Source organism: Drosophila mauritiana, chromosome 3L (assembly GCF_004382145.1).
Source record: "Drosophila mauritiana strain mau12 chromosome 3L, ASM438214v1, whole genome shotgun sequence".
NCBI lineage: Eukaryota > Metazoa > Arthropoda > Insecta > Diptera > Drosophilidae > Drosophila > Drosophila mauritiana.
In genome coordinates, this window is record NC_046669.1 from 4,494,753 (window position 1) to 4,510,404 (window position 15,652).

The window sequence follows — 15,652 nt, forward strand, 5'->3', positions numbered from 1 at the left end:
GTTGTTGTTCTCGTTAGTTTTAAGCCTGGTTATCCTATAAACTGATCTCTGTGTGTGTTTACGTGTGAAATGCTTCGAGTTGCCGTATAAATCTTCTTTACAAATACATATATCTCAATACGAAATGCTAAACTTTGGTTTTATGCTACAGAATGTGCACACAATGGCCAACACAATATATGCTATATGTACTATATCGATGAACGACAAACTAAAATTATAACAAAAATCAAATAAATTAAATAAAGTCTCCTCAATCGATGTTCGATTCATGTTTCATGTGTGGATCTGTTCGTGTCGGTCATCTAGAAGCTAAGATAGATGTGTGTTTTGTGTGATTGATTGTGGATTGATACATTGATCGATTAGAATCGTTATCGTCTGACAATTTGCATTTGAAACCCTTAAGATAGCAGTTTATCCGTATGGCTTGAGTCGGGCTATTGATTTGGGCTGCACACGCAAGGAACAGCAGGTCTGGAGGGGAACTAAATGCGGGCCAACGCTGCAGGTTATACATCAATAGATATATCTAGACTACATGGACAGTGCCCAATTGTGTTGCTTGTGCTTAAGTATACGAACAAAGAATAAACAATAATTTTGGCATAAACTTAAATGTACTATAAACATTCATTGGTTCAATTGGTAACAACGAAATATGTCAAATGCGTTTTTCTCTCCTTTTCAATGATTTGTACAAAATGCAATTTTCGCTTCTTCTAACTTATTTTTTTCCTAGCTTCACCTGCTCGAGGAAGAAGCAACATACTATGTTTCGGGTGATAGATCGTGTAGATTTCTGAATTGGAAGTAGAGACGAGGGGTGGACGCCACCTTATAAGTAAATGCCATCATTGGAGTTTCTCATTAGCAACAATTTGTTTTGCGTAAATGTTCGATTTCTTGATACGGTTTGATTGAGTCAAATAATACTTGGCTTAGTCGATAGTCGTGTGTGTGGAAAGTATCAGAAGAAACTATTCAGCAGAGGGAGGTTAAGATCAAAAAGTTATAGTTGTAGATTGGATTGGATTGGATTGTTTATACATAAAACCTAAGCACCGATTAAAGTAGCGTTAAATTGTAGCTGTATTCGATTTGAAATTCAATAGAGTTGCCTTCAATTTCTTTCTTGATTTCTTGGTATCATTTCTCGGCCCCTTTCTCTTTTCGGTTAAGCTTAAAAAACTAGTTAAATACTTTCTATTTCCATAGTACATACAGTTAGGTATATAAATTATAAAATAGTTTTGCGTGTAAAATATAAAATTTTGTTTTCCGATCTTAGTTTTTTTTGTTTGTTTTGTTGATTTTTTTTGTTTGTAGTTGGTTTCTGAATTGTTAAGATACGCTTAAACACATACATATACCATACATATAGAGTTCATGTGTGTTGGTTGGTTGGTATGCAACTATGCCATTAAAAAGTCTTAAGAATTATAGTAAATATGCATATAAATGTATAATATATGTATAACTTTATATACTATTTATATATCGTACGTGTGTGTATGTGTGAGAGAGTGTTGGTGATGTGTGTGAATAGGCTGGACTCTGTTTAGTCTTGCACCTCTCGATACGGCACCTCCGACGTGACCGAGAAGGACTCGAAGTAGTGGTTCAAGAACTCGAACGTCGGCCGCTTCTCGGGCACAGCATCCCAGCACTGGAGCAGCAGCTGATAAATGTTGTCCGGGAAGTAGTGATTCGTTGGCTTCGGCATGCGGAAACCGCGCTCGATGTTCTCAATCACCTCGCGACTATGCATGCCCGGATAGGGCACTTGTCCGTACGTGAACAGCTCCATCAGCAGAATGCCATAGGACCACACGTCCGACTTGATCGAGAACTTGCCGTAAATGATCGCCTCGGGCGCCGTCCACTTGACCGGAAACCGGGATCCCTGCTTGGGGCAGTACTCGTCATCCGCGATGACACGCGCCAATCCAAAATCACAAATCTTCGCCACATTATTCTCTCCGATCAGCACATTACGGGCCGCCAGATCGCGATGGATGAGCTGCTTGGACTCCAGATACTCCATACCGCTGGCCACCTGGGTGGCTATGTAGATGAGATCCTCGAAGTGCAAGTAGCGGCCATCGCCCTCGCGCAAGAAGTCCAGCAGACTGCCCTTGGACATGTACTCCTGCACGATGTAAATGGGCTCCTCCTGCAAAGGATTCATAGTTGAAGTTAATACAGATTAATGAAAATTTATTAATCGCACTTACCTGCGAGCAAACGGCATAGAGGGCCACCAGGCGGTTGTGGCGGAACTTCTTCATAATCGCGGCCTCCTGAAGGAAAGCAGCCGTGGACATGGTGCCCTCGCGCAGTGTTTTGACCGCCACATCGATGCTGTTGCGCCATTTGCCGTAGAAGACCTCGCCAAAGTTGCCGCGTCCCAGTTTGCGCAGCAGCTGAATCTCCGAGCGCGGAATCTCGTACTTATCGCGCAGCTCCGGACCCAAGTCCCACATCTGGGGCTGCGGTTTGGGGCAGGGACGCGACAATATGTGACACAGGCCAAGAGCGTTTTCTTCAGAGATAAGGAAATTAATTAATAGGTTTGAGAGTCCCACACTGTTCGAAAACTATATACTTACTGCTGTATGCCATGACCAAGGCCTGAAGCGAGGGGAACGTCTGATTGGTGGCTATGTAGTAGCCGCCATTATCCAGCGGCTTGATGCGGTAGTGCTTCACATGGTATCCACGTCCATCCTCCCAATCCTTCACCGACAGCGAGTAGCCATTGGGATTGTGCTCTGAAGGTCGCACGAGGAAAGTGCCACGCGGATTCTCCTCGGCCAACAGCAACTTGTCCGCCTCCTTTCGTAGCACGTTCTCAAAGAACCAGCTGGAAATAGAATAGGCCGTTTAATATTTAATCAAAATACTTAATATTAAGATGCTGGATTAGCTCTTGTGAAAAGTATCCAAAATAATGGATACAGGCACTTACTCTTCGCTGTTGACGCTGCGCTCCTCCGCCACGAAATTGAGCGGGATGAGGCCCTCCTGCCGGGTGGTTAGGTTCACGACACGCCACCAATCGGACTCGGTGTCGTCGATGACCTCCATGCGGTCACCCTTCATGAAGCTCAGATCGGATTCATCGCGGGATTTATAGTCGTACAGGGCCACGACAACGCGCTTGAGCACGACACCAGGAACGCCGGCTGGAAGTTATAAAAGATAAAAAGTGGGAAGGATGAGGCAAGAGAGGACGAGTCGAGTTAGTGGCAATTTTCGTCTGGCTGGGCAAATTTGATTTGCGTCCTTAAATTGCAATTTATGGCGACAAATTGGGAAATAATATTTTTTTATTTTCCCTGCCTATTTTGACTAACCAATTTGCCAGCCATGACCGAAACTTAATTAGAATTTAATGAGTTAAAGTATGGGCGCGTTGAGGGTGCCAAATGCAAATTGCAAATTGGATAGCATACTTTTCTGGGGGCCGGGGCCATAAACAACGAAACAATTTCATTTCGTGCCTCGAAAACGCTGCCAAGCCACAATTTTTGGCACTGACTTGCATTTGGCTAATTGATTTAGCTCACATCGAGGCAACGCATAAATAAACTGAACGCGCCGCTTGCCAGTTCAGTTGCCTTGGCCGCTCGCTGCCCTCCATTGCAACGCCCGCCCTTCCTCCTTTGACCCTTCTGGTTCATCATCCCCACATGCCCATGCCAAATGCCGAATGCAAAGTTCGTGCTGACAAAGTCGGCACAAATCACTGGCCAAGCACTCAACCTCTCGGTGGGTTTACACGACCTAAGCGGCTTTACGGCCATATATGCTATAAGGCAGTACTGTCATGTCACGGATAGAAATGCCAGCAGTTAATCGGCTGCCAGCGAGGTCTGCCTTCTCAACGAAAGACAGGTCAGATCAAAATAATTCCGTCATTTCAATGGTACACCAAAGGGACCGATTTTTTATGGAAATTTGTATAGGTTTGTATCAGAGAACTGCAAGGGTGGCACTTTTTTACCACTCGACTCACACCCTACAATTTTGTGTGCGGGTGCTACCCGCCACGCACATCGCGGGTACTTACAAACACACAGTATAAATCTGAACATGCAGACAAGACACCCCGTTGTGCGCGCACCCGAATCAATACGGTGCTCTGCGTCGCGGGTGCCGATCACACACTGCCTAAAAAGGGATGAGTGAGAAAAACACTTATGGGTTTACCGTTAAACACATGGGTGTTTCCAAAAATACTCGGGTGTTTCCAAAAATACTCGAGTGGTCTCGTAGGTAGTCGAGTCACAGACAAGATGCGTAACTCCATACGTTTTACACTCCATACGTTTACACACTATACTTTCGGCGTGGCTCTAGACTTTGTCGAATACTTTGTAAAATATGCCCTTCATCTTATTATTATATATTATTACAATTATATATATTATATTATATTTTATTATATTATATATTATTAATATATATATATATATGTAATTTAATTATTATATATATATATATTATTATATATTATATATATTTTATTATATATTATTATATATTATTAACGTTATTATTATTTAAATATAAATTATAGTAAAAATAATAGTAATAGTAATAATGCTAATAGCCGAATCTATGTACATAATGTCACAAAATTCATTTCAAAAAAGACTTTATGTAAGAATATTTATCATTAGAGTATTCAGCTAGCGACGTTTGAAAAATTAATAAGCCCGTTTGAAACGGGTGGCACCCATTGAGTCCATCAAAGAGCAAAGACATGAGCACAAAAATTTTCTTGGGTATTCCCTTTTACCCTTCATTTCTTATACCCGTCACGCTTCCTCCCATACAAATTTTAGGCGTACAAAAAATGACCAGAGAACTGCAGCCCGCATACAAAAAATGACGTGCGGCCGATCGTTGACTGTGCGTCCACTCACCCAAATGGTTATTGCGCAGCAGGCCTCGGGTGGTTTTTTTACTCGTAACAATAACACCACGTTGGTAAAACACTCGAGTATTTTGTGTTGCCGCAAGTAGGGTGTCAAAAAACACGGGGTGCCTAGAGTACCGAGTGTTTATCGGGTGGACGTAGAGTGCGAGTGGCGGGCTGCAGTTCTCTGGTTTGTATACGAAATGAAAAGATTCCTAAGAGGAGTTAACAAGTTAATGCCTTCATAGTATGCTTGGCTTAAATGTGTGCGCTACTTTTAGAGTGCCACTTTTAAAGTGCTACTTTTAAACGGAACCCCCTTTATTTGCATTGCTAATTTCTTTATCCCTTGAATTTCCTGTACTGAACCTTACAATTTTCTTGTGCAAACATAGCAACAAGCGCCTGCCCTGCTGCTGGCAACTTGAAAACCTCCTTCCCAGCTGCAACTCCTTGCCCAACTCCCTGGGGTCTCGTAAACGCAATGTCGTGTCATATGGAATGCAATATCGCCGTCAAGGTGGCATTAAACCAACACCAAGAGCAGCAACCCAACCACCTTCTTTCCTTCCATTACTGGGCCACGCACACGAGAAGTGGTCAAGGTTAACGACTCTCATCGTATTACCACTGCAAATATGAGAATTGCGCTGCCACCTGGCAAATGACTTGACTCCACCTCTGAACCTCCTGGGACGGGGAACTCTAATTATGGATGTGGGGTACTGGTGACTTGGATGAACGCTGGTTATGTGGCAGGTTAGTTCGCTAGCTAGCTGCCTGCCACATTATGCAAACACAAGGCCAACCAGCGGGTAAAAGCCAATCTCTGTGGCAGGCAAAAAGTCAAATTGCTAATTAAATGCTGGAATTATCACTCCACCCGCGACCCAGGAGAGACTAACAGCCAACAGCTAATTACTAATGCATGATAATACGAAAACAAACAGTGAAAATCCAACCACTTTAGCTTCATCTATATGAAATTGGTTAAAGTCGTGAAAAAATGCAGGGCAGAGGATTTAAAGTCCATAGCTGTAGGTAACACAACTTCAGTTCACTGACTAAAGTTTCTGAATGAAATGGTTAGAGTCCTAACCGAACTAACTATTTATTAGATACTAAATTAAAAAGTTAATTAAATGGAATTTAATTTAGATAAGTCAAAGGTTCTGGTACACAGGGGTTTCACTGTAATTACTAATTGATGATTGTACGCATATTAGATTGGGCAATCCAATTTTATTCGCGGATGTACTCACTTGGTGTGGTGCGAGGTCTGATGATGTCAACGCCGCCTTTTCCGCCGATTTTCAACGGACCGCGATGATTGGGATCGGGCGTGTAGCGCGAGTCCAGCGAGCCACCGTTGTTGTGCTTCTGGCCGAGAACGCCGCCCATGTTGCCGCCGCCGCTGCTGTTGATGTGCGTCTGGCCAAAGGTGTAGTCGGATTTCTTGTAGCCCCCAGTGGGATAGGCCAGTGCCAGTTCCTGATCCTGTCGCTTGCTGCAGCATTTGTTGCCCATGGCTTAAGCAAGTGTCTCCTGGCGCTAACTCTTGATCTTGAGTTATTCGTGGCGGTTTTTAAGGATTAATGTTATATAATTATTATATATGTATATATGTTCCTAAGTTTTGTTCAGCTTTAGATCATCAGGCAACACATATTTGGCAATTAACGAGTTGTTCTTAACAGTAATTAAAAATTTGTTGCAGCCCTTTCGTTTTGTTATTATGTTGTTCGATTACTTTATAGTAAGTAGTTTAAACTATCAGTCAAGTTGGGTTCTGTGTTGGGCCCCTGCCTTAAGTTTGCATCAAAAGCTGCAATTGGAGGGCATTTGCTTTAGTTCATCTATCAACTGCTATCTGTGTGATGATCTCCTTGTTGGCCGAGCTGCAAAAACGCATTTCGTTCTGGATGTGTGTATATAAAAAGTAGCCAGTAGCCGGTTGCCAGTTGCTGATGCATTCACAGCTGCAACGGCTGCTCCTTGATTGCGTTGATCCTTGCGGTCTGGTTCTGAGTCCTGCCAGCAATTTCAACCACCGACCGTCTGCACATTGCTGGCCGTCCTGGTCGTCAGTCACCTGTGAGCCAAAATGGGAGCAAACAAAGCGTAGAAAACCAAAATTAGTTAGTGTTAATAAATATTCATTAAATAAACATTTTCGCCCAGACAAAGGAATGAATGCAAGCAGTGTCCTGTCCACTGTTCAGTCCACTGACCCGACCCGTGTCCACTCAGCCGGACGACAGTTGCCTTTTGCCAATTGTCCGACATCCTGTGGCTTCCTAAACGTTTTTGGCACATTATTACACTTGACTTGGCCGGCAGGCGAATTCGGTTTATGCACTCTAGTATCTCCTAGTATCCCCTAGTCCAACCTATTCCAAAGCTGCTTTGGGTTCATCAGCCCCTTTTGTACTAGAGATGCCCAGAGATACGAAAATTAAATTAAACATAACATGTCTGATTTAATTGGCTTAATTCATTTGGCTTATGATTTTACCTATTCGCTATGAATTCTGTGTTGACTCTTTACAATTATACTGTCATATAATTTTTAATTAGCATTCTTTACCTTGGCTCGTTAAAATGTATAAATGGCTATAAAACAAACAATTAAATTTGTCTTCAATTGCGACATTCCATTTCATTTAAAATTCTTTAATTTAATCTATTTTATTGCCATTTTTATTTTGAAATTTAATAACTCATTCAAAGCGCAGACATATTTTTTTGAATCACACTCACATTTAACTCGATTAAGATCCCCAAGAGACAACACTACTCCTGGCCGGCAAAACTCATCACTCTCGTCTGCCGGAGGGCAATAGTTGCACACAACCTCTCGACGATGCCACAATGACCACAATACAGCAAATGCAGGAGCAACATCAACCGCTGCAACAACTGCAGCAGCAACAGCAGCAACCATTTGAAAGGATGCCAGCTGGGCAGGCTCTCTTCACTCCGCCGCAGCCATTGTCTATTGACTCAAGCCTGGCAGGCATCTGTTTATTGTTCAATTGGATAATTATGGTCTCCGATGCGCAGTCGAGGATGCGAATGCGGATAGGAATGAGGATGGCATGGGCGTGCTGTGCTGTTAGGCCAAGGTTGAACCACTCGATGGCCCGCCCGGCTCTTCCTGCGCCGAGGACACTCCCCTGACAATCTAGATTGCTGCTGCAGTTTCCAATTTTAATTGTTATTGTTGCGCATTTGTTGTGTGTGCGCAGCTGGCATGAAATTGTCGCTATGCTGGCAGTTGCCAGGATGCATTTGCGGCATTAGCTAATATCCTGACATTGTTCCGGTCCGCCTGGCCTGGCGTGCCGTCAATTATTAAAGCCATGTTAGGCCCGAGACTCAAGTCAAGTCTTGGCAAACAAAGAAAGTGCACTCGGAAAATTACCCAATTAGTTGAGCAGCATCATCCCCTAAGTAAGATCATTTGCACCAAGTTGGGCACTATCTTTTTAAAGAAATTAGTTTGTAGGTTGAAACACATTGTGTTTCCACTTTAAAACCTTATCACAATAAATCGTATTAAGCCCGTTTTGTTTTCAGTGCATTGTGCATTAGCACCCAAATCCCAACCGAAATGAAAATGGTGGAAAGTGTTGCTGACTTGACAGTGCCTAGAGTGTTGGAAATTGTGCCAGGACATTTAAACTGTCTGAGTTTTGTCGACGCGACGTCTGCATTTGTTGTCCCCTCAACTTGATAAACACACACAACGTGTGACGCTTTAAAATCCGCCAACAACGAGCACAAAAGTTTGAATGGATTTGCGTTCGTTTGCCCATAAAAAGTCAAAGTTTGTTTTTCGGCGAGTTCATGAACCCGTCCGCCCAGCGGCAATAGCAAAAACAACAGCGAAAAGTTCTACGGGGGTCAAGCAACCTTTACTTTTTGGGGTCGAAGTGAACGAAACCGAGTAGCCGGCATTGAAGCTGCAATAATGTTGGGAAATTCTATACAATTATGTACGTGGCTTTACGAGATGTACTTTAAAAGTCACTGACTGACTGGATTATTTTTTACTGCCCATCGTTCGACAAAGAAAGAGCAACAGTTGATGGGCCGGTGATGGGATAAAGTGATAGGGTAATATGCTAGTAATGCTATCACAACAGCTTGCAAAGATGAATGAGTGCTTTTCATTGTTATCCAACAAAGACTACGATGAATAAAACTATATGACAGTTATAGTCGTACTTAGGAATCTAATATACTCTTGCGTATCCTGTATCAGTTTTTCAAGGGATATCATCAGTTCCACTGAATATATTTTATTTATGTGCCATTTAAGTTTAGGGTATTAACATAGTTCTCAAATGTAAATGCCATAAAATCCCCTCTCCATCATATTATTCACACTTTAACTCTGTTTGTCCCAGAAGAACAGGTGACACACAGAAGCTACATTGACTTTGCCGCAAAAACGAGCGATTTATGACCCCAACGCACTGGTATATATATCAAAAACCGAAAGCAAATGGTCGATTGGGGATTGCGGGCAAAAGAGTTGGAATCGAAAAAGTATACGAATATATCATAGTTGATGGGTTGATGGCCAGCAAATGAAAAGCAGAGTTGCCAGTTACCAATTCTGGGGTTTTCCACCGCTGACATCGATTCGGTTTCATTTCTCTGTATGTGTGTGTGTGACATGAAAATGTAATTTTCTAGTTTACTTTTGGGGGTTTGGGCGGCGTACAAACGTAGGATCATGTGTTGTGTGTTGTGGGATGGCTTTGTTGTTGCACACGAGCAATAAATAACCATTGTTGAAGTTGACAAAACTAAATGAATACTTAATTGGATATTGCGGCTTTGAATGCGCTACAAAGTCGGCAACACGAATGGGAAAACTTGGCAGTTATGATGCGTGTTTTTTGGTTGTGTCAAGATGGAAAAGGAAAACAAATCGAGTTTCAAAGACCAATTAAAACAAATTTAAGGTAAGGTGACAGCAAATATTAATCAAAAAGTCTATCAATTCTAATCATTACAATTCCGCTCTTAAATTACATATTAAGTAAATTAAACAAATTTGGTTAAAGTACTGGAATTTATTCAATTTATTCAAACGTAGTTTCGTTTATATTTTCGCTGCATTTTAAACGAGCCATTTGAACTACATTTTGGCCAAATTAACAATGTGCCCCCAAAATAGTTGCGGAAATGGCCTCACCACTGCCAAATAAAATCAAATATTATGCAAAAGAGAATGTGATTTCCCCGGGGAGTCCCAAAACCAACCGCATGTCAGGCCAAATCCTCGAGGACATAAAGGCATTAACTGTAAATGCCGTAATGCCGTCATTTCCCGATGACAGTCCTACACACACACACACACAATCTGAGAAATGTGGAGCGTCTTTGATAAGGGGGGTTTTTTGGGGGTGGTTGCTGCAGAATGGAAATGGAAAATGGTTCTGTTTCGCCCACATTTTTTTATTGCGCTCCATTATTATCATGCCGCATCCCCACCACCACCAACATCGTCCTTCGTCCTTCGTCAGCTGTAGCCACATTGTTGCCTACTTAAAAAGTCAATTTGTGTGACGTCCTCGTTGTCATCCTGTTGCCGTGGATGTGTGGCTGTGGGAATGTGGATGCCGATGCCGCACTCCCCAATATCCCGCCCCACCAACTGTTGTCTTATCTGTGCGTTCAACCCGGAGTGACACAGTCGTTCACCTTTAAGCGTCACGTGCTATCGATTAGTCCTCTAAAGGAATTACCCCAATGAAATACAAATATATACGGACATCTGCTGCTGGTGCGGATGGGAAATGTGGGCCAGTGAACTTGCCTACGTCCAAGTATTGAATAACACAATAAATTCTCGATTTATGTGCATCCCTCAAGTGAAGAGCATAGGCTCAATAGATTAAATGAATTACTACCCATGCGAGTGACGTTGACGTTACTTCGAAATTGAATTTGTTGCATAAAACATTGCAGTTAACCCGTTCGACTGGCTTCCATGCTCGTCGCTTTAATATTAAATTGCAATTTACTTCAGAGCGCCGTAAATAAATGAAAACATAAATATATCATAGTGTTTATTGGCACGTACTGTAAGCTCTTCCGCGCCAGCAAACAAATAACAATTTTTATACATTTATCCTTGTTGTAGTCATTAATAATGCATCAAGGGAAAAGTTCGCAAAAACAAAAAAATATAAAAATGAATTGGTATTAAAAGCAGAATGTTGATGAAATTATGACATTTCAGGAAAATAAATTGTTTATCAGACGAGCGGAATATTTTGTAGCCAATTACGAATTAAATACCATTTATTTAAACTTATTTAATTGGAAAAAATTACTAGTAAATATTCAAATATGTAAGTGCAATTCATGACTATCAATTCACAGGAAATTACTTCTTTGAAGTCGGAATTAATTGAACTTTGTCTGTTGGTGCCGAAATTGAAATGGCAGCTAATGAACGAGCACATAAATTAAGCTAATTTATGCCACAAGCAAATGGAAAGTTGACAGCTAGATGTAAGGGACCAATCAATTTATTTATGCAAGTATCTATTACCAACTCCCTAAAACTCTTGGCACGGATGAGATCTGCTCGACAGATTCTATTTACGACGGTCTGGACTTGGCAGTGTAACGATTTCCGTTCCCCGCCTCCGAGACCATTAAACAAATGAACTAGAAGCAATAATCATAATAAGCCCGAGTATTGAAAGCGTCGACCACATCGAGAACACTGAGAAAAAATAGTATCAAGAATGTCGCGTTAAGTGATAAAGAGACAATGACTCAATTACATATTATTGTTATTATTTTTAAAGCAATTATGTATAAACTTTTTTATATTCATAACATGATTTACTTATGCAATTTTCGCTCCAGTGTAGATATATTCATATGGTTTTATGTACACTGACCGACTTCAGGGCCAGTGTGACAAGTTCATGTGACAAAAATCAATCAGATGGCGTGAGCAGCCGCAGCCATATGGAGATTAAAGTTGTATATATGGACGCGGGGCGAGAAAAATAAACTGGGCGACGTAGGAGGTTGAAGGGAGCAGCTTTATAGTTTGTATGCACAATTAAAAAAAAGTCACGTACTTGGGTAAAAACAGGGTGCACAATAACTAAAAAACAATGCGAGAGATAAAATCAAAAACTGCATGGAAAAAAACGTTATTATTCTGTACACTCTGCAGTATGTAGGCGTTATTAGTTCTGTGTGTAACTAGCATAAAAACTCATTTTCAGCCTTTCCTTAAATTCCATTAAATCTCATTTAATCTAGGCCATGCCAACCATAAAGCAAAGCTCCAAGTAGGGTATCCCCCGGGTTTTATGTGGCCAAAGCTTACAGGGTATAGGGTATTCCCAGTGGCTGGTTGGTACAGATTTGCAGATTTATTTGTTGGCGCCGCACAATCCTGGATTCCCCGCAGGGCGCCAAAGGGTTAAGGAGAAAAAAAAGAGGAGCTAAAGGAACGTGTTTTGTCTAGGGCTCCTTTTTGGGGGCGTGACCTGCTTGTAACGCACAATTTCACGCAGTTTCTGTTGTAGCTGTGAACGTGCGGGTTATGAAAGGGAAAACCGTGGAAAAAACTTTTAAAAATAGGAAGGACCGAATGGTAGATATCCTTTTCCTACGAAAAAATAATTAAAGCAAGAAATCCTGATTAAATAGTCAGCCATTCGATCAAAACCTCGATTGATACATTTTATTGGAATATTATTCCTTTGACGAATACCCTAGAGCAAATGGAGCAGGGAACCGGAAGTGCTGCGTGATCATAACGCATAACACTTGATTCCGAGATGGGGTGTTGCCTCCAATGATGAGCGCGTGTGAGTTCTGTGGTCTGGGTTTGTCAACCTTCGCGGCGCGTTGGGAGGAAGCCATGAGCAAACAGCGAAAAGGCAGGACCCTGAAGGGGATGTAGGATGTGGGATGTGGCATGTAGGATGGGAAGGGGCGTGTTGCAACATCACGAGATGAGCTCATTACTTTAATGGGTTCCCACCTCCGCAGACGCCTGCGGTCGCGGGATGGCAACCAAACCGACAGACATCCTGTGGCTTATTCGCGTTTATTTTAATGAAATATTTGTATGTGGCTACAAGTTAAAAGTTATGATTTTTATGGCGAACAAGTTGGGTGGGGAGAGGGATTGTTTGGAATTAACAGGCGGCAATCCAAAGACACGTAATTAGTTCGCTAAATAAATAAGTACTGTCAAAGGGAAGACTTGGGTGAATTTGCAAACAACCAAATATAACCCAGAAATCTAATTACCGTGTGAGAAACAACAGCGGGAATGGCAAAAAAAAAAAAAAAATGGGCAACAAAATTAAGGAAACAAGAATTAAGGCGGGGTTAGTTCAGAACCGGAGTTCATTTCGTGCCAGGACGCCAAAAAAGGAAAAGAAAACCCGGAAAAGTTGCGGAAAAAACGGAAATGGGGGCGTGGAGTGTGCGGAACGATGACGAAATCGAGCTGGTGAAGAAAAATGTGAGTCCAACACGCCGAGGGCGCCAGTAATAAAATTCTGAACGTACAAACATGCCATAGATGACGTTTAAAGATTTTCCCCCAGGAAATGGAATCGGTTGCGAAAAGTTTAAATATTTTATGGGCTATAAAAATAAAAGTACTGACCCAGAGTGCACCGCAAATAGCTCGAGGGATTATCGTGATAATCAGTGGCATAAGTAGCTTTATGATGGCAATTACTTGTTTTGCCATTTTCGCAGGCTTAAAAACATGAACACATTTTTTGCTGGACTAGAAATATATTAAATCCTTTTTGCTGCTGTATGTAAAAACCATTATGGATTAAAGGAAACCAATCCCAGTAGTTAAGTAAGGCAACCGCTTTTCCCTCCTTTTAAAGCAAACGGAACACGTAATAGTTACAATTGTTGGTAGTACAAACAGCCGTAATTTTCGTCAACAATAACACGACTCGCCTTTTCATAGCCATGAGAAAACTTAATTGCAGGTTAAGCTGACTGCAGAGGAAAGCGAGTTGGTAGTGGGTGTGTTGGACTGGCTAGCTAAACTAAAGAAAGCTCGCTGCAGTATTAAAACAATATTTGTTCGCGATTAGATGGCAGCAAACAACACCCCCAAGGACCAAGAGGACGTAGGACGTGGCAAATTACAGGCGCTCCGGGAAATGGCGATACGGCGCCAGGACGACGACGTCGCCGTGACGAGGTGGCAATATTTACACGCTTCTTCTTTTTTTTCTGTTGTTGTTCATGTTCCTGACCCCGCGACGTCAGCACTTGGCTAAAAAGGCTAAAAAGCCGCCAGTGACCAGTTAAGTGGAGGCAAAGCCCAGTCAAGCCGCTGTTACCAACGCCGTCCGATTGTCGATTGTGGAATGGCCATGACGACAGCGAAAGCCATTGCCACACACAATGGGGCATTAACGCCTGTATCCTGAATCCTGATGTTGCCACACACGCAACTCGCAAGGAATTTAATTCAGTGTGAGGAAAAGTAAATGGAAAAAATAAATGTGTAGTTATCCGAAAATTAGCAAGGGCAATGCTTGTGGAAATAATCAAAAGACAGGCGGAATATCCTGCTTCCGTTTATCCTGCTAATTGATGTAGCTTTTCATTACACTTTGATAAGTAAAAGAAGTTGAAGTTGCATTTTCATATGATTTTTAGTAACTGAAATCCACTTAAATATCTCGACTTTGCGTTGGCATTCCATTATTTTTGGAACTCTGCGGGTAAAGTTCGGTTTTTTTTGAGGTGGAGCTGCGACTGGAGTGCAGCAATTACTCAAAGTTTTTCCCCAAATCGAAGTCTTGTAGCCATTGGCAGCTCATTTCTCATGTGTGTGTCCCACGTCGCACTTCCAATTGGGTCAAGCGCGGGATTTCGACACCCAAAAGTTTTGTGAGGGATCCAACCAAAGGGAAGAGGGGGACCTGCAGGGTGGAGCGGTAAATCAGCCCACCGGCTGATAAGCCATTAAGCCCCAAAACGACGCTGCTCGAACAGAAGCGACCCATCAGATGCGGTCGGCTCTTATCGGACAACACAAAATTTAAACGCTCGAGAGTCGTTAGTTGACCCCAAAACCCAAAAAAAAGAGTGAAATGTACAAATGCATATCGATGGAGTGCATTTAATGGTCCGTGTAGGAGGTGGGTTCCCTTATCGCAGACACTGTTCGAAGTCTTTAGGGGCATTTGTTGGTTAGAGATGGAAATGTTTGAAGGGGCATTTCCCAGTTGGCCCAGCAATCAATAGTTTAAAAAGTTTTGGGAAAGGGAAAGCATTAAAAATCCGTATAATGGCACAGCAATCGAAAATGACTGTACTTCATGGTTATTACTTTCTTCAAACTTAAATTGTGCTGATTTGACTTCTCTCCACACACAATGTTAGCTTAAGAACTATCTATTTTTAAGCCAATTCCATTTTCATGTTCGTTCGATACATGTGAACACATTTTCTGCCATCGCTAGTCAACAACTTATGGTATCACACATTTAAATCAACAAGACAAATTACCGAAAATGTAATGTCACAACCCCTCTGCACCAAAAAAAAGAAAAAAAATATTCTTATACAACTCGGCATGTGGGCAACAATCGCGATCGAGAATCGGAGAAAGAGGCATCCTTTTCTTTTCGGTGTTTTCTGAACGTGTTTGCTGCATTTGCATGCATAAACACATGACGTGCT

The 15,652-nt window shown here is 42.0% G+C and overlaps 1 protein-coding gene across 2 annotated transcripts in view; it reads right to left on the bottom strand.

Moving 5' to 3' along the window:
• Positions 1-928: 928 nt before the first annotated feature.
• Positions 929-15,652, bottom strand: part of LOC117139331 (tyrosine-protein kinase Src64B) — a 36,461-nt gene continuing 21,737 nt past the window's right edge. For both annotated transcript variants that reach the window (XM_033301577.1, XM_033301578.1), the window contains exons 4-8: positions 6,190-7,019; positions 2,972-3,188; positions 2,613-2,866; positions 2,238-2,545; positions 929-2,176 (exon numbers count right to left, since the gene is read on the bottom strand). In XM_033301577.1, the coding sequence (XP_033157468.1) occupies positions 1,562-2,176; positions 2,238-2,545; positions 2,613-2,866; positions 2,972-3,188; positions 6,190-6,454 (1,659 nt within the window). In that variant the 5' untranslated portion in view covers positions 6,455-7,019 and the 3' untranslated portion in view covers positions 929-1,561. The remainder of the gene's footprint in view (positions 2,177-2,237; positions 2,546-2,612; positions 2,867-2,971; positions 3,189-6,189; positions 7,020-15,652) is intronic.